The following is an 18,733-nucleotide window of genomic DNA, read 5'->3' as shown; positions in this document are numbered from 1 at the left end:
TGTCCACCTTTTGGAAATGCTACAAAAGATACAAAGAAAGAACTGAATGAGATGGAAAAGAAAAAGGGAAGGAGATTCTACTACACTTAGTTATAAACTGCTTTATCTTGTTTTTAGAATTCAGTGTGTTAGTATACCATCCGCAGTTTTAGTACACTATCAGCAGTATGTGAGCCAAGAACTTTCAGATGTACAAGCTGGATTTAGAAAAGGCAGAGGAACCAGAAATCAAACTGCTAACATAAGCTATATCACCAAAAAATCAAGGGAATTCCAAAAAAAACCCACAAAACATGTACTTCTGCTTCATTGACTACTCTAAAGCCTTTGACTGTGTAGATCACAACAAAATGTGGAATATTCTTAATGAGATGGGAATACCAGATCACCTGTCCTGACTTCTGAGAAACCTGTAAGAATTAAAGATTTTAAAATTTAAAAAATAAAAAACTAAAAAAAAAAAAAAAAAAGAACTGGACATGGAATAACAGACTGGTTCTAAACTGGGAAAGGAGTATGTCAAGGCTGTATATTGTCATCCTGTTTATTTAACTTATATGCAGAGTACATCAGGCGAAATGCTGGGCTGGATGAATCACAAGCTGTAATCAAGATTGCTGGGAGAAATATGAACAACCTCAGATATGCAGATGACACCACCCTAATGGCAGAAAGCGAAGAGGAAGTAAAGAGCCTCTTGAGGAATGTGAAAAAGGAGAGTGAAAAAGCTGGTTTAAAACTCAACATTCAAAAAATGAAGGTCATAGCATCTGATCCTATTACTTCAAGGCAGATAGATGGGGAAAATGTGGAAACAGTGTCAGATTTCATTTTTTTGGTCTCCAAAATCAGTGTGGATGGTGACTGCAGCCATGAAATTAAAAGACATTTGCTTGGAAGAAAAGCTAAGACAAACTTAGACAGTGTATTAAAAAGCAGAAACACACTTTGCCAACAAAGGTCTACACAGTGAAAGCTACGGTTTTTCCAGTAGTCATGTATGGATGTGAGAGTTGTACCATTAAGAAGGCTGACCGCCGAAGAATTGATGCTTTCAAACTGGTGCTAGGGAAGACTCTTGAGAGTCCTTTGGGCTGCAAGGAAATCAAACCAGTCAATCCTAAAGAAATGAAACCTGAATATTCATTGGAAGGGCTGGTGCTGAAGCTGAAACTCCAATATTTTGACACTCATTGGAAAAGACCCTGATGCTGGGAAAGATTGAGAGCAGGAAGAGAAGGAGGCAACAGAGGATGAAATGGTTGGATGGCAACACTGACTCAATGGATATGTGCAAACTCAATGGATATTGTGCAAACTCAATGGATATTGTGCAAACTCAATGGATATGTGCAAACTCAATGGATATTGTGCAAACTCAGGGAGATAGTGAAGGACAGGGAAGCCTGGCGTGCTGCAGTTCATGGGGTCGCAAAGAGTCAGACAATACTTGGCGACTGAACAACAACAAGCAGTTTTATGCACTGTATTCTCATCTCCTTGAGGGGAAGGTTGTATGGGTTTCCAAAATACCTAACAAAGTGACCAGCACACAGTGGTATTAATAAATACTTGAAATGGAAAGCAAACTACTACACAGATATGTTCAGAGTAAAGGATATTATTGCCCCCAGAAATCTGGAACCCAATAGATTCTTGTAGTTTCCTCTTCCCGAAATTGTTGGTAAAACAAGCACTGAAAATCTCTAAGGGACTTCCAGCTCTCATCTAATTTAAATTCCAGGATACTAATCTGAATTCAGGGGCCAGTTCTCATTTTATATGATCACTAAACAGTGTACCTAACACTAACAGAGATAAATGCCCCCCCCGCCCAACACACACAGAGCGTCCTTACAGGAAAGAGAAGTTACCTAAAAATAAACACATGGTTACCTATTGAGACTGAGAATATATAAGATAATGTTTATAACAAAAGACTGGGTGAAATCCGTTTAATGTGGCATGTGCATTTAGCCCTGCTGGGGCAGATTTCCTTTGAAAAATGTCTGATCTCCTTTCTCAGGCTAATTCATAATTTCAGACCCTCAAGCAGACACACTTTTCAGTGAGAGAAGCCCCACCTAAAAAACTCATTTGCCTAACAGGGCAACCTTTGTTTCCTACACATTTGTTCAGTGGAAAGCATGTCTTCCTGAGGGTCTGGCATCACACATTAGGACTGTGAAGGAAAGTCAGGCATTTCTCAAAGGAAATTTGCCCTAATAGGGTTGAATACCAGAGAAGGCAATGGCACCCCACTCCAGTACTCTTGCCTGGAAAACCCCATGGATGGAGGAGCCTGGTGGGCTGCCATCTATGGGGTCGCACAGAGTCGGACACGACTGAAGTGACTTAGCAGCGGCAGCGGCAGCCGCAGGGTTGAATACATATGTTAGGAAAACAAGGAACACTTTCAATCTAATTTTATGGAGCCAGTATCATGCAGATGCCAACAACAGACAAAGACACTACAAGAAAGGAAAATTACAGGCCACTCCCAATGCAAAATGCTAACAAACTGAATTTAACAGTATATTAAAAGGATCATCAAAATGACCAGGTAGGATTTATCTCTGGGATGCAGAGATGATTCAACATGTGCAATCAATCAATATGATAACCTATACTAACAGAAAAAGAGCCACATGACCTCTGTGCTATGCTTAGTCGCTCAGTCATGTCTGACTCTTGCGACCCCATAGACTGTAGCCTGCCAGGCTCCTCTGTCCATGGGATTCTCCAGGCAAGAATACTGGAGTGGGGTGCCATTTCCACCTCCAGTCCAACTCTTTAGGACACCATAGACTGTAGCCCTCCAGGCTACTCTATTCATGGAATTTTCTAGGCAATAATACTGGAGTGGGTTGCCATTCCTTTCTCCATGACCATCTCTAGATGCAAAAAAAGCGTTTGCCAAAATTCAGCATCCATTCATGATAAAAAAAAATACTCTCACTAAAATAGGTATAGAAAGGACTTATCTTGACACAACAAAGGTCATATATGAAAATTCCATAGCTAACCATAATAAACCTGAAATCTTTCCCTCAGAGATCTGATACAAGGCAAGGATGCCCACTCTCACCACTTCTATTCAACATAGTACAGGAAGTCCTAGTCAGAGCAATTAGACAAGAAAAAGAAATAAAAAGCATCCAAATTGGAAAGAAGTAAAATCATCTCTGTTTAGAGATGACATGGTCATATATGCAAAAAATCCTAACTACTGAGCAACAACCAAACAAACCTGTTAGAACTAATAAGTGAACTCAGTATAGTTTCAGGATATAAAGTCAACATGCAAAAATCAGTTGCATTTCTATACAAATAACTATGCAAATAGGAAATTAAGAAAACAATCCCATGCACAACAGCAATAACAACAACAAAATACTTAAGAATAAACTAAAGAGGTGAGAGCTTGAACTTTCTGACCTGTATCAAACTCAAGGACATCACTAGTCAAGTTCAAAACAACATCTGATAGCAAATTCTAGCTACAAGCTTGCAGTTTCAAAGTGTCCCCCACCCATTTCACAACTGTGTTATCATTTCAAACCCCAATCAATCTTTATGAAATAAGCACCCTCACTTCTTCTAATTCTTGACAAACAACCTGTGTAACCCCACACTTTTTGCCTCCCTAAGCTTTCCTCATTTTGTAATCCAGTGAACACAATTCAAGCGCTTTTTTGAATTTGTGCCTGCTGGGCTGCTGTCTTAACAAACCCTCAAAAAAGCATTTTTTTTGGTCTCAACCAGGTCTCTGTTCCTGGAATTCTTGGTTAACAAGGAATAAGAAACAAAGAAAACATAAAGAGGGATCTTATTGTAGGATGATACAAATGTTTTAAACCTTGATTATAGTGATGATTGTACAACTTGATAAATTTACTAAAAGAGTCATTAAATTGTACACTTACAAGGATGAATTTAGGTATATAGACCATATCTCAATAAAGTTGTTTTTAAAAAGTATTGATGGGAATAATAGAAAGAAAATAGCAGTCAAGAGACTTAATCTCCTTTGTTTCAGAAATTACATTTAACATAAGTGAAACAAATACTGTTGTTAAAAGAAAAATTGCTAGATTGAGTAAAATTAGGTCTAACTCTATGCTGCTTATAGAAAACATATTTTAAATGTAAATATGTGTGTTAACAGAAATAAGCAATAAACAACAGAAATAGAAAAGAGTTTGATCTGTGCCAAACCAAAGATTATAACCCAGGAGACACAGATTCAATAAGCTCTTGAACTGTGTTGCAGTGGCCTACAAAATGGGAGAAGCTTACATAGCCAAAAACTGCAAAGTTATGTAAGTTGTTTGTCAGGGTTTAGGATTAGATCTGGCAAGAAATAACAGTGTTTGTTAAACAAGGATTGCTGCTGCTATTGCTAAGTCACTTCAGTCATGTCCGACTCTGTGCGACCCCATAGACGGCAGCCCACCAGGCTCCCCTGTCCCTGGGATTCTCCAGGCAAGAACACTGGAGTGGGTTGCCATTTCCTTCTCCAATGCATGAAAGTGAAAAGTAAAAGTGAAGTCGTTCAGTCATGTCCGACCCTCAGCAACCCCATGGACTGCAGCCTTCCAGGCTCCTCTGTCCATGGGATTTGCCAGGCAAGAGTACTAGGGTGGGGTGCCATTGCCTTCTCAGACACTACTGGCCAACGACTAATCTTTCAACTATGTTCACACAAAAAAGGAAAAGGATCTTTTCTAAACACAAATAACATATATTTTATAGGAACATCCCAAGTTACTTAAACCAGACTTGTTAAAAGCCCTGTTTACCCTTCTCCCACTATTCCATCTTTTCTCCCATTTTCCTGTCCAAGAACTCCTCTATCCAAGATTAGACAGTAAATGGTGTTTTCCCCAGCTTCCCACATGCCTAATGTAGGAATCTCTCTTTTTTTTAATCTTTGCCTCACATTTTAATCTTAGGTACAACACTATTTCCCTCGTCCTATTTCTTCTTTTCATATTCCAGTTTTTGTCCAGTCATAGAAAACCTCCTCTTCTTTCTCTCTTGTTAAAAATAGTACAGTTCTAATTACAGCTTCTAAGCAAAGTGTAGAAAACATCACACATGCCAAATCCCACTCATAATTCAAGTCACCCATGAAGGGAGCACAGCTGTAACCTAAGGAAGAGTTTGTTATCAGAACATAAGATCTCTGCGGGCAAGGATTTTGTCTATTTTGTTGGGCCTCCTGCCTGGAAAGTAGAAAATGACAGCCCACTCCAGTATTCTTGCCAGGAAATCTCCATGGACAGAGCAGTCTGGCAGGCGGCAGTCCACGGGGTCGCATAGAGTCAGACAGCACTGAGCACTGAGCACACACACAAGAGCGGGGCAGCCTACAGACTAAATACTATTAAGTTCTACCAATTGTTTTACTTCTCACTGCGTTGGTAACCTAAAGTAAGTAAAAGTAACAGGAAGCTCCTCATATCTAAATTTTATCTCCCTTATATTCTATCTTTTTAGAGTCACTTTGAGTTTATTTCCTCTTTGTAAGAGACCAAGAAGGGCCATCTGTGTTCAACAGATAACGCCAGTTCGTTAACTCAAGTACTGTTTTAATCTGAAGAAGGAAAAACTCTTTGCCAAGACAAGTTTAAGCACCTATACTCATAAGAATATCTATTAACCATCCCTTTTCAAGGTTAGGAGTGCACTTATACATACCTATGTCAAGAAAATGCCATTATACATTACTCTCAGTAACATTACTCTCAAGCTTTCAAAAATGCTTTGAAATCCTTTAGAACGTCACAAATTTATCAAACCTACTTCTCAGGTATATACTACTTATCAAACAAAATCTATACACCTGGCTTTTTTCTTATATAACAAATTCAATTATACCTAATGACATAACCAAGTTTGTCACTGAAAACTGTGACAAGTTTTCCAGGAAAAGGTTTTCCATGTTTTTCATACAAATGCACTTTTCATTTACCACCTGTTTTGAAGTGAAGGTCATTCTACAGAGATTAAAAACAGAGCCAGACAGACACAGGCCTGACCTTTCCTAAATGACTACCAGTAATTGGTCCCATCTCTCAAAGCGAGACAAGTTCCTTAATATTAAATAGAAGTCTTCCAATGTTTCTCTCTCCTCTAAACCTCAGACCATGTTTTAATAGATCTTTTGTTCAAAAGGATGCAAAGCACATATTCCAACTAGTATTATGTCTCTAAACTTTAAGATCTTTAATTTTCAAGAAATCAATTTAAAGCCAATAAACATAATCTTGATATTTCAACATACTCCAAAAGAAACCTCTGAATCCATTTTCACATAAGTTTACCATTACACTTACTAAGTCATAAAAGCTTTAAACTGGCAAACTATGCTTTAAATGTTACAAACCAATTAAATGTTTAATTATAAGAAGTTGAATGCTACACTTGACTGTTAAACTACTGGGTTCCAAAGTTAAATAAGTTATTATGAAGAGTACAGAAGGTGTGGTCAGAAGCTAGCTGCAGAAAAAGGGAAAAAACTTGAGAAACTCTGTATCATGACTAAACCATAATTCAGAGCAAAATGTTTATGTCTGTTGTTAACATTGAGGGTAGAAATAAAACACTCTGAACACCTGAAAAAAAAAAGGCATAAGCAACCATATGTACTTGTTTCCTAGGTTGCTAGATGATATTAAAAACTAAATCTCAAAATCATCATAAAGTCTGATAAATGAAACTACAATAGACAGACTACACATTTAAAAGTTTTGTAACTTTAGCAAGAATTCGGTGAAGACTTATTTTTATAACACTGATTCGACTACTTGATCAAATCATTCTAAACGGTGGTGGTTCGGGGACAAACCAGAGAAAACGCTGAAAAGTGTAACTCAAGTCAAATATACACAAGGAGGTTAAATCACCTTAGAAATATTTCACTTGAAAAAAGATTCCAAAATGGCTAATCAGAGACACTAACATACTTAAATTAGTTTAAAACACTGAAAGTTATTTTATGTTAAATCAATGTTTTGATGTAAAGAAGTATCACCACTTAAAACAAGAATAAAATAAAATGGATAGTGAACTCCATGTATCTTTTTCTTCACCTATACTTGTGAGGTCAGCTGCTAGAAGCTGATGACAAGCTCAGTCATTCTATAAATTTTATGACAATCAAAGCAAAAACTATTAAAGTCAATACTTCCCAATCTACAATATTTTACCTTGACTGTTAAGTTTGAGTACAGGACAGCAAGATGGATGGTAATCTAGATTACACTTCTGGGGTTTTCTCAATTTCCAGGAATCTTATCTCAAATCCCCAATTAATCAATCCTCCTAATTCACAATTCTGATAGAATATATGATACATTCTAAAGTAAAACTTTAAGGTTGCTAAAATAAATTCGGCATTTAGTTTCCATCCAAATTCTGAAATTAGCTCACTAGGAAAAATTAAAAGAATCAGTTACAGTGTGAAAAACTCATTGAAAATCCATATTCCTCCAAATCCTCTTACTGCTCCCTGTAATTTTAAACCAAGTATTACTTGAAATTTTTGTAATTTGAAAAACTTGTAACTCTTAGAACTCTGAAACTGTCCATTTTTTTCAACTAATTTCTTCTTAAAATCAGTGAACTATGAAAGTCATATTTCACAAAAAAGTAAAATACTATGAGTTCTATTTTAATAAATTAATTTTATTCATGCTATTAATATCTTATGAAGGACTATTGTAGAGTTGCTGCTGCTGCTGCTGCTAAATCACTTCAGTCGTGTCCGACTCTGTGTGACCCCATAGACGGCAGCCCACCAGGCTCCTCTGTCCCTGGGATTCTCCAGGCAAGAACACTGGAGTGGGTTGCCATTTCCTTCTCCAACACATGAAAGCGAAAAGTGAACGCGAAGTCGCTCAGTCGTGTCTGACTCTTAGCGACCCCATGGACTGCAGCCTTGCAGGCTCCTCCATCCATGGGATTTTCCAGGCAAGAGTACTGGACTGGGGTGCCATTGCCTTCTCCGAGATTGTAGAGTTAGGATCATACTATTTTATTACTTTCTACGTTAGATGTTAAAAAATATTTCTAAATAATTACACATAGTATACAAACATTCATATAATGTAGACAAAATGTGTAACTAACACCAATGAGTGTGTGTGTGTCTCTGTGTTAAGGGGGAACATTCGCTTCCAGTATCATGTGTAATAAATGTTTAGCAATCCACCTACAAAGACACGGTTGCAGTTCTTCCATTACAGGCTGATTGCTGCTAGCAGATGCTATTTTGAGAACAGCTGGTGGTGTCTTTGAGTCCCATACAGTTAAAACAAGCAAACAACAACAACAACAAAATTCAAATTCTTAGATTCAGGAACATGTCTGAAACCATATCCACAATGGCCACCCAGCTCCATTTTGAATGCCTAAACCACAGTTACTTCATTTTGACTTAAAAATCTATTCTTTTCTTTAATGGTTAAAGCAGATGTACAACCCATATTTGACAGGTCGTAAGACAGACTGTTCTAGTTAGCATAAAGTTCAAGCCAAATTGTGTATAAGCTAGAATAATGTGCCTATACCTCAATATATGAATTTTTTTCCATCATACAGATATGTTAAAAGTAAAAAATGGAAAACACATACTATGAAAATCTTTTAAAAAAAAGCTGATGTAGCTACCTCAGTCCAGTTCAGTTCAGTTCAGTTCAGTTCAGTCGCTCAGTCGTGTCCGACTCTTTGCGACCCCATGAATCGCAGCATGCCAGGCCTCCCTGTCCATCGCCAACTCCTGGAGTTCACTCAGACTCACGGCCATTAAGTCAGTGATGCCATCCAGCCATCTCATCCTCTGCTGTCCCCTTTTCCTCCTGCCCCCAATCCCTCCCAGCATCAGAGTCATAAAACACTAAAACTCAAAGTCTATCATTAAGGAGTTGATAAAATCTACAGAAAATAAGGCAGCCACTGAACTTATGTTGCAGAGTTATAATTTGGACATGGAAAAAATACAAAATATATGAAGTCAAAAAAACAGTTTATACAAGTACCCACCAACAGATATGTGAGATATATGTGTGTGTGTATATCTATGTGTGCATGTGTGTTAGTTGCTCAGTCATGTCCAACTCTTTTGCAATCCTATGGATTGTAGCCTGCCAGACTCCTCTATCCATGGGATTCTCTAGGCAAGAACACTGGAGTGTGTAGCCATTCCCTTTTCCAAGGGATCTTCCCAACCCAGGGATTGAAACCAGGTCTCCTGCATTTCAGGCAGATTCTTTACTATCTGAGCCACCAGAGAAGCCCATATATTACCTGTATGCATATATGTAATGGAATATAACTCAGCCATAAAAAAGAATGAAATATTGCCACTTGCAGCAATGTTAGTGGACCTAGAGAATATTATGCGTAGTAAAAGAAGCCAGACAGAGAAATACAAATACTATATGATATCGTATGTTGGGCCCTAAACAATAATACAAATGAATCTAATACAAACTGATAACCTTCTTCTTGTCACAGAAGGTAGTGCTTCTGAGTTTTCAAAATTTCCAAAGGGAAGAGAGGATTTTTTTAACCTAATCCTTTGATAAACAAAATCCAAGTAATATAAAGATTCTATTGTTATGCCAATTTTATTGAAATGTGTTTGTTGGTGGATTTTAAATAAGATAGGAGTTAATAGATGGGTTATTCCAAACTAATTGCAAAGCAGCTAACATATATACCTTGCATAGGTTTCCTATAAGTTTTTCAAGAAACAAAGCAACTTATATATTGGTATTTTCTGTCTTCTGTGCAGTCCTGGGATTCATGAACAATTCAGCAGCAAGCACCGTGACGGAGTTTATCCTCCTTGGTTTCCCTGGTTGTAAAGAGTTACAGTATTTCCTCTTTTCACTGTTCTTTGGAATCTATATATTTATTATCGTGGGAAATGGGACCATTGTTTGCGCTGTGAGGTGGGACGAAAGGCTCCATACTCCAATGTATATTCTCCTAGGGAATTTCGCTGTCCTTGAAATTTGGTACATTATCTCCACTGTGCCCAGTATGCTAATCAATTTCCTCTCAGAAACAAAAACCATCTCTTTTGTTGGCTGTTCCCTCCAGTTATGTTTTTTTTTTTTACTTCCCTTGGTACAACTGAGGCATATTTGCTCTGTATCATGGCATACGATTGGCATCTTGCTATCTGCTGCCCATTGCACTACCCAACCGTCATGACCCATCAACTCTGCTCTGTTTTGTTGTCTCTTTGCTGGGTGTTTGGGTTCCTCAGTTATTCTGTCTCCACCGTGCAGCTCTCTCAGTTGCCCTTCTGTGGGCCCAACACCATCAATCACTTTGTGTGTGACATGGACCCACTGATGGCTCTGTCCTGTGTCCCAGCTCCTGTCACTGAGATTGTCTTCTATGTCCCGAGTTCCCTCATTATCATGCTAACTCTTCTGTGCATCCTCGGCTCCTATACCCTTTTATTGATTACTGTGTTTAAAGTCCCTTCAGCAGCAGGCCAACAGAAGGCCTTTTCTACTTGCGGATCACATCTGACAGTGGTGTGCTTATTCTTTGCGGCTGTTTTGGCAATGTATGTGAGCCCTACAGCTGATAACCCAGCTGAAATTCAGAAGATTATAACTTTTGTCTATTCCGTGGTGACTCCCTTCTTAAACCCCCTGATTTACAGCTTAAGAAACAAGGGGATGAAGGCTGCACTGAAGAAAGTCCCGAAAATAGAATGAACATAAACTGATCTACATGAGAACAAGCAAACCATTGCCCAGGCATAAAAGATTAATTAAAAAAGACTTCATATACTGCTGTTAATTTTCCAGTGCACACAGTATAGAAGACTTTTTTAGTGGATTCCATCCATGTTTTATTCTTCAACTAACCTGGCAGAGCTAAACCACAGCTGATTCAGATTGCATCCCAAGTATAATAACAATATTTTCAACATGAATAACTTCTTAGATAGTAATATGAGGGCACTATATTAGTCCTATTTCACACACTGTTTAACTTTTGATTATTAGGGGAAGGAGGTAAAGCTAGACTAAGAGAAGATATCCTAGGTGAATCATCATCAGTGTAGTGAAGCCATTTCTTAAGACAGTACAAGATCCTTTAAAGTGAATAAATAATCTAATTTAAATGTCTGATGCATACATAACCAAAGGATTTAGTAATAGAAAAAGTTTCTATCCTCTTAGCTCCTCATGATCCAGAATCTTCCAGATTAGGGACAGACTGAAAGTTTCATACTTATATAAGTTATGTTTTAACATCATTTAAAATAGTAATTTTTTCAATTCAACAAAAATTTATTGAGCATCTACTTTATTCTAGATACTTTCATAAGCATTAGAGATACACTATGACCAAAATGGTCAAAACACTCTATGTGTGGAGTTTATTTTCTAGTGAGGGGCAGACAATAAAAAAATAAAATAAGCAAAAATATAGTTATGTTGGAAAGTGATAAACAATATGGAGAAAGGGAAAGGGAGATAGGAAGTGAGGGAGAAAAGGTTGAAATTTTAAATAGGACCATCAGGGAAGGCCACCAGGAGAAGGTATCATTTAAACAGAAGCTTGAAGGAGATGAGGGAATGAGCTGTGTGCATAGCTGAGGGAAGAGCATTCCATGCAAAGGGAGGCAAGTTCTCCATAAGATCCTGAGGCAGGATTGTGTTCCAGTAACAGCAAGTAGTTTGGTTTGGTTGGAATAGAGAGATTAAGAAGGAAATATCAAAGATGAAGTCAAAGAGAGCATACAGAGGACCAAGTTGTATAGGCCCTTGTGAGCCATAGTAAGAATTTTAAATTCTGAATGAGATGGAAAGCCTTTCTGAGAAGAGTTTTGAGCAAAGGAGTAGTAGACTCCCATTATATTTTTAAAGGGTCATCACCATGGTTGTTTCATTGACAACAGACTAAATAGAGGCATGGGCATTTTAAAAATTCTTTATTTCTAGTTGTCAAATAAAACTTTGTATTTCTTTTAAAAGGAATTTGTATCTGCAACCTTGGGGATATATATTTGGGGAGGAGTAAAAGTCAAGGAACTGGTTTGCCCAAGAAGAATGGAAAGTCCTCCTAGACCCTCCACAAGGAAATTCCAATTCTGGAATGATATTTCCATAACAAACTGGAGAGATAATGGAGCTAGGAATCCACTCCTGAGGCTCTTCAATCACAATCATATTATGATTATATAGATATTTACAAAATATTTTCCTATTATTTCATTCTCATGTCAGCCCTATGGAGAACACAAAGAAGATATGTATCTAATATTTGAAGAAATGAACTCAACAGGCTCTTACAGCTAGTAAGTAAAAGCACTCAGGCCAGGACCTTGATTTTCTGTGTCCTAGCTTTCCATCTCTTAGCCCACCACTTTCTCTTTAGGTTCAACTCTATTCAAACCCAGTGCCCCCTTTTTAATCCCAGGTCATTCCCTTTCACATGATGCCTAAATAATCTTTTACACCATTTCCCTGCCTATCCCAGGTCTCTTTCAAAAGTCTCCCAGACGCCTAAAATTCTAAGCCTGGTTTTCTATATACAACATTATCTAAAACTCAGCTTCAGATGTCAGTTATCCCTACAAATATCATTCTTAATCCTTTCTCCAAACCATGCTCAAGTAATTCCTGATCCAACTGAAATCTTTCCCAAACTTAGAAGCTCCTTCAAACATACCTATCCTTAACCCAATCTTTAATGATCTATACAGTGGTTGTCAAACTTCAGCATGCAGCCGAATCACATAAAGGTTTGTCCAAAAAGGGGGTTTCTGGGCCCCACACTGAGAGTTTCTGACTTACTAGGTAGGGGTGGGACCTGAGAATTTGTATTTTAACAGGCTCTCACGTGATGTTAACACTGCTGGGACAGGGACATTTTCAGACGTTGTTCTGTCCTTATACATCCTCACTCATAAACTCAGTAGTGTTCTCTGCTTGAGTTCTTGCTATGATTGAATTCTTCCCCTCAGGTTCTTTGCCTCTTGCTTGTTCTCCTTAACCTGATATCAGTGAAAGAAATCATACTTCCTGTCTCTGAACCATTTATAGTGCTAAATTTTCATTTTCACTAATATTGTGTCAGTCAATAACATCACACATCCACTTTTACAAAAACTCAATTTTTTCAAACAAATATGTTCAAATTATCCATAAAATTTAAAAGGGAGATTCTTTCTTGTATGTCAAATATAACAAATTTAAGTAACTTTGTATAGACAAATAATTTTTTAAATTAAGTCCTTATAGGTTAAATACCAAGAATGAAATGGATGTACTTTGGAAAAAAGATCACAGACACAAACATACATACACACACTCTTAAATGCACACACATTCTTTCTTTCTCTTTCTCTTTTTTTTAATCTCCTCTCTCATTAACCTGTCCCACTCTCTACCTCCCTTCCTGCGCTCAGATCAGTTCTTTAGAGGAAGGTTATCGCCACAAAGAAAATTTTCCTGGCTTCTCTTGGATATTTATCCAGACCTCTGTATCTCACTAGTTAAACCACTGGGGAAATACAAACAAATATAGGGAGGATTAGATGGATGCACAGAGATACATGCATAAGGAACCAGGTGCCTACCAATGAGCACACTAGGGAACTATGGATCCTATTCAAGAGGGACTTGCAAACTTAATAATCATTAGCATGAAAAATACACTTCATCTTGTTCAGAATACTAAAGGAAATGAGTCTCTAGAGCCACAAATGCTCCTATCCATCCACGAATGAGCTTTTAGATGGGGTAATGAGGACAACCTTGTGGCTAGAAATTCTCTCACATCCTCCTCTTGGAGACAGAAACATCATCAGGTACGTAAGGAAAGGCTGCCTGCATCCTCCTGTACGCCCACTGCTGTAAGAGCACGTTATTCTTCCGTAACTCTGTTAGCTCCTTGTTCTTTATCGGAACAATGTGTTAAGGCCTGCAATTTTCTTCTCCCAGCACACTCCTAAGGAGTTCTTGGGTGAAATATTCACATTAAGGGCTCACTCTGGTATCACAAAATTCCCACTATATAACTCACTTAAGGAAAATAGTGCTCAAATGTCTTGTATATTCTGGAGGGAGAATTAACTATCCTTCAGTTAGAATGCAGCCTGAGTCTTGAATCACTTTCTTTCTAATATTGGTCAGTTAAGTTTTGACTGACAAATACCTTCAGCTAGAGCAATTAAAGCAGGTTGTTATTCTTTTGGAGTTGTCAGCCAGTGACAAGTGATGAGTAGAAACTGAAAAAAATAAGTAGGCCAGCAGACTCTTCTGTCCTTTGGATTTATCTATAGGTTAACCTTAAAATATAAATATTTAAAGAAAGAAGAATCCTTGCAATTATAATTTTTAAAGTGTTCTCATCTGAGCAAAGTAGCTTAAATCCTAAGCAAGTGTTTGGAGTTATAGACGAGGACCTGGCTTCCTTATTAGTTCGTACAGAAAGAACTGCCCAGGTTCCTTTTTCCTCCTCTTCTGTCTGACTGTTCATTTGTTGTATCACTTGAGGTGAATAGTAAGATGTGGACTTACATTTATCATTTGAGAGACTCCCCTGACGGTCCAGTGGTTAAGACTCTGCACTTCCATTGCAGGGAGCCACAAGTTCAATCCCTAGTCAGGGGAACTAAAGTCCCACATGCCACACAGGCCAGCCAAAATAAATAAATAAATTCATCATTTGAACTTATAATAGATACACTTTGGAGGTGGAGGCAGTAGAAATGGATGCAGAGATTCCAAATTATCTGTGAAGCTCATTTATACATGTTTCTCTGATCCTATATTCCATAGTAACTAAAATTTCACTGCAGCACAAACATCAAAAGGTCATAAACATTATGAAGTCAAATGACCAAGTGGGAGTTAAGATTTATGAGACTTGATTCCAGGTCAAAAACCATGAATTGAAATTACATATCTCATATTGGTGCCAAGAACTTTCCAGTAGATGAATACAGTTAATCAATTCATGTCTCATGTCACTGGCTTCTGTCTTAAAAAGCTGAAAATATCTCACTTATGTCAAATAAAGTTTGTTATCATGCTACTGCATTCACTATGTAGATTTATCTAAGTTTAGTTCTAACTGGAATAAATGTCTTTTTTAGGTGCATGGCACATAGTTGGGTATATGGTAAAACACACAGTTGAAGGAAGCTCCAGTCACATACAGTGTGACTATACAAATGTAGGTGACAATATGGATAGTTTTTACAAACCATAAATTCCAAAAAGGGATGAATTTTATTTCCTATGTTTACCATTATTCCAGAATTTGCACACTGCTAGAAATATAATAAAAAGTAAATAAACATTTATGAAATGCACAAATGAATAAGAAAAATGAATAACATGCTATAATTTAAATTCATTATTCAACATTTTTTGCTGAAAGCCTAGTAACTGTATTTTCCAAGCAAAATGACAGCATGCAGCCTAGCAAATACAGGTATAGTTATGGAAAGCATATTTGAAATTATAACTCTCCTATAAGTTTTAATACATATGGTCATTACAATTGTGGTCCATTGAACTAAACTGCTTGGACAAAAATTAAATTTTCATGTTTATGAGTCATGCTTATAGAGGCAACCTTTGTCATCATTCTAAAAATACTGTTAATCAATACAAATATCCAAAGCTATCTTGGCAATAAAACATTTATCCTCTGAGTTTGCTCCAGGTTTGCTGAACTACTGAGAGTCAAGCCTTTTGCACTCTGAAGATTGTATAAACTGCAAAAGGATGAAACTTTGTGAGTATCTTAACGACATTAATAATATAGCCAATTATCCTACTTTTAGTTAATATATTATGGATTTTAAAATATTGATGGTGGCTTACCCAGTCAAATATTTTGATCTTTAACCAGGAAACTCTAGGACATAGAAATGAACCTATACCAATAGTTTTAGGAAGGTTTTTAGCAAGTTATCCAAGTTTATAGTTCTGTCCCAAATCCTAGATCAGCCAATATGATAAACATCTTTCTGGTCTTAGCACAACCTAAAGTAACCTCTCTATTCATTATTAAATTAAATTAGGCAAAAGCAAGATAATGAGCAGACAAGTGATATTTAGGGCTTAATTCCTAGCAAAAATGAAGTCATGTAGTTTTGCATTCTAGAGAAATTGACATGTCCAGCTGCAAGTTACCTCAAGAGCTCAGTTATGATGTGAAATAGTGCAGCTTGTGGGACGCATACCAGGAAAATGATGGCTTCCTAAAGAAATCATGTATAGAGAACATAATAGCTGCCATAAGTTATTTAAGTCCCCACCATCATCATAATGGAAGAGGAATTAGACTTATTTTGTGTAGCTTCAACAAGGGGAGTCCCAAGTAATAAAGGAGATTTTTTTTTCCCAACAAAAAATAATGCTTTGGGAGAACCAGCTCTTTAGGAGGGGATTGGGCTGAACTGTTCACCAAATCCAGAAGCCACATAACAGAATGTGACCTAGAGAAAAATGGATAGATGGTTTTCAAACCATTTTATAGAATCCTGGGGATCTGCAGCACCTCCCTGAGAGCAGCAAAAGCAAGCAGGCTTAAGACTCTCACCCTGCATTTCCACTCTTACCTGCTTTTAACTGGACTTCGACAGCTATTTGCTTCAAATCAAAAGCTTCGACAGCTTTTGTTTATTTCAAAGTGAAAAAGATTGTCTAAAGTTTATATTTGTATGTAGGCTATCCAAGGGATAATGATTTAAACATAAAAGATGAAACATTACTAAGACTCAGGGTTATAGCAATATTTGAAATGAAGTGGGATTTGTTTCAAACCAGTCTCCAAATAAGCCGGTGTATCTAGAAGTTACTGGTTTTGCACATTCGCGTAAACTCATTAAATCTGATATTCCATTTTCTTATCTATTAAAACAAAACATGTATACTATCATGTGAATTGAATTGCCAGTCTGTGTCTGACGCGGGATGCAGCATGCTTGGGGCTGGTGCATGGGGATGACCCAGAGAGATGTTATGGGGAGGGAGGTAGGAGGGGGGTTCATGTTTGGGAATGCATGTAAGAATTAAAGATTTTAAAATTTAAAAAATAAAAAACTAAAATTAAAAAAAAATAAAAAAAATTAAAAAAAAAAAACAACAACAAAATAGGATAAAGCACTCTCCTCCCTACTGCTCAAAGGGGTATTGAAAGTGAAAGCGAACAGTGAAAGTGTTAGTTAGCTCAGTTGTGTCCAACTCTTTGCAACCCCAACCTTTGTACCTTTCCAAGCTATTTGTTAGCAAAATCTGCAAATGTTCATGATTATTCATGCTCTGTTAACTTCCGTTTCTCTAACAGCTTTGGGATCCCAGAATACAACAATGCACTTTGTGACTGAGTTTGTTCTTCTGGGTTTCCCTGGTGAAAGGGAGATGCAGATGTTGTTCTTCTCATTAATCCTGGTGGTCTACCTCCTGACGCTGCTGGGGAATGGGGCTATTGTCTGTGCAGTGAAATGGGACAGGCGGCTTCACACACCCATGTATATCTTCTTGGGAAACTTCGCCTTCCTAGAGATCTGGTATGTTTCCTCCACTGTCCCAAACATGCTGGTCAACATCCTCTCTGATACCAAGACCATCTCCTTCACTGGCTGCTTCATCCAATTCTATTTCTTTTTTTCACTTGGTACAACAGAGTGTTTCTTCCTATCAGTTATGGCCTATGATCGGTACTTGGCCATCTGTTGCCCACTGCATTACCCCTCCATCATGACTGGGAAGTTCTGTGTGGTCCTAGTCTGTGTTTGTTGGGTGAGTGGATTTCTCTGCTATCCAGTCCCCATTGTCCTTATCTCCCAACTTCCCTTCTATGGACCCAACATCATCGACCACTTTGTGTGTGACCCAGGCCCGTTGTTTGCACTGGCCTGCATCCCTGCTCCTTCCACTGAGCTTATTTGCTACACCTTCAACTCAGTGATTATTTTTGGCCCCTTCCTTTCCATCTTGGGATCTTATACCCTGGTACTCAGAGCTGTGCTTCGTTTTCCCTCTCATGCTGGTAGAACTAAAGCTTTCTCCACGTGCGGGTCCCACCTAATGGTGGTGTCTTTGTTCTATGGAACACTTATGGTAATGTATGTGAGCCCAACATCAGGAAACCCAGCAGGAATACAAAAAATCATCACTTTGGTATACTCAGCAGTGACTCCGCTCTTAAATCCACTAATCTACAGTCTCCGAAACAAAGATATGAAAGATGCCTTAAAGAAAGTCTTGGGATTAAGAATTCATCAAAACTGAGACATCTTTAAAAGAGAAGCAGAATTAGTCATTTCTGACCTTAACTATTTATAGTAACAATGATAGAGAATGGCTACAATAAGTCATATTTTGGCTCACAATAAAGGGAAAGTCTTGTTTTTCACAGTTCCTTAGCAGGTCAAGTTCAGCTCTTCAATGATAAATGCTGAATAAACATTTTAAACATGTACAACATCACTGAGTAATTATATGGTGTTATTATATAGATAACTAGATTTTTTTATCTAAGTGTGATGTATCTTTGCTAGTTTAATCTTATCTGGTGAAAGAATCAAATGAATGTATACTGGGAGCCTTTCAAGAATGGGTGCAATCCTCTAAATTCAGAAAATAAGTGTTCTTAAAGAAAATGGGTCAACAGGCCACCAAATAAAATACATAGTAATGGATATTATCCATTGTTTGAGGTTGTCGTCACA

General features: G+C 37.6%; 1 protein-coding gene and 1 pseudogene across 1 annotated transcript; both read left to right on the top strand.

The window, feature by feature from the left end:
* Positions 1 to 9,813: 9,813 nt before the first annotated feature.
* LOC138444002 (olfactory receptor 11H4-like) lies at positions 9,814 to 10,745 on the top strand (annotated as a pseudogene).
* Positions 10,746 to 17,300: 6,555 nt separating this feature from the next.
* Positions 17,301 to 18,293, top strand: LOC138444096 (olfactory receptor 11H6). The gene has a single exon (XM_069597425.1). The coding sequence runs from the start codon at positions 17,301 to 17,303 to the stop codon at positions 18,291 to 18,293; it is 993 nt and encodes a 330-aa protein (XP_069453526.1).
* Positions 18,294 to 18,733: the final 440 nt, after the last annotated feature.

This window comes from Ovis canadensis, chromosome 7 (assembly GCF_042477335.2).
Source record: "Ovis canadensis isolate MfBH-ARS-UI-01 breed Bighorn chromosome 7, ARS-UI_OviCan_v2, whole genome shotgun sequence".
Taxonomy (NCBI): Eukaryota; Metazoa; Chordata; class Mammalia; order Artiodactyla; family Bovidae; genus Ovis; species Ovis canadensis.
The sequence above is the reverse complement of the archived record's forward strand: the minus strand, read 5'-3'. Positions and strand labels throughout refer to the sequence as shown.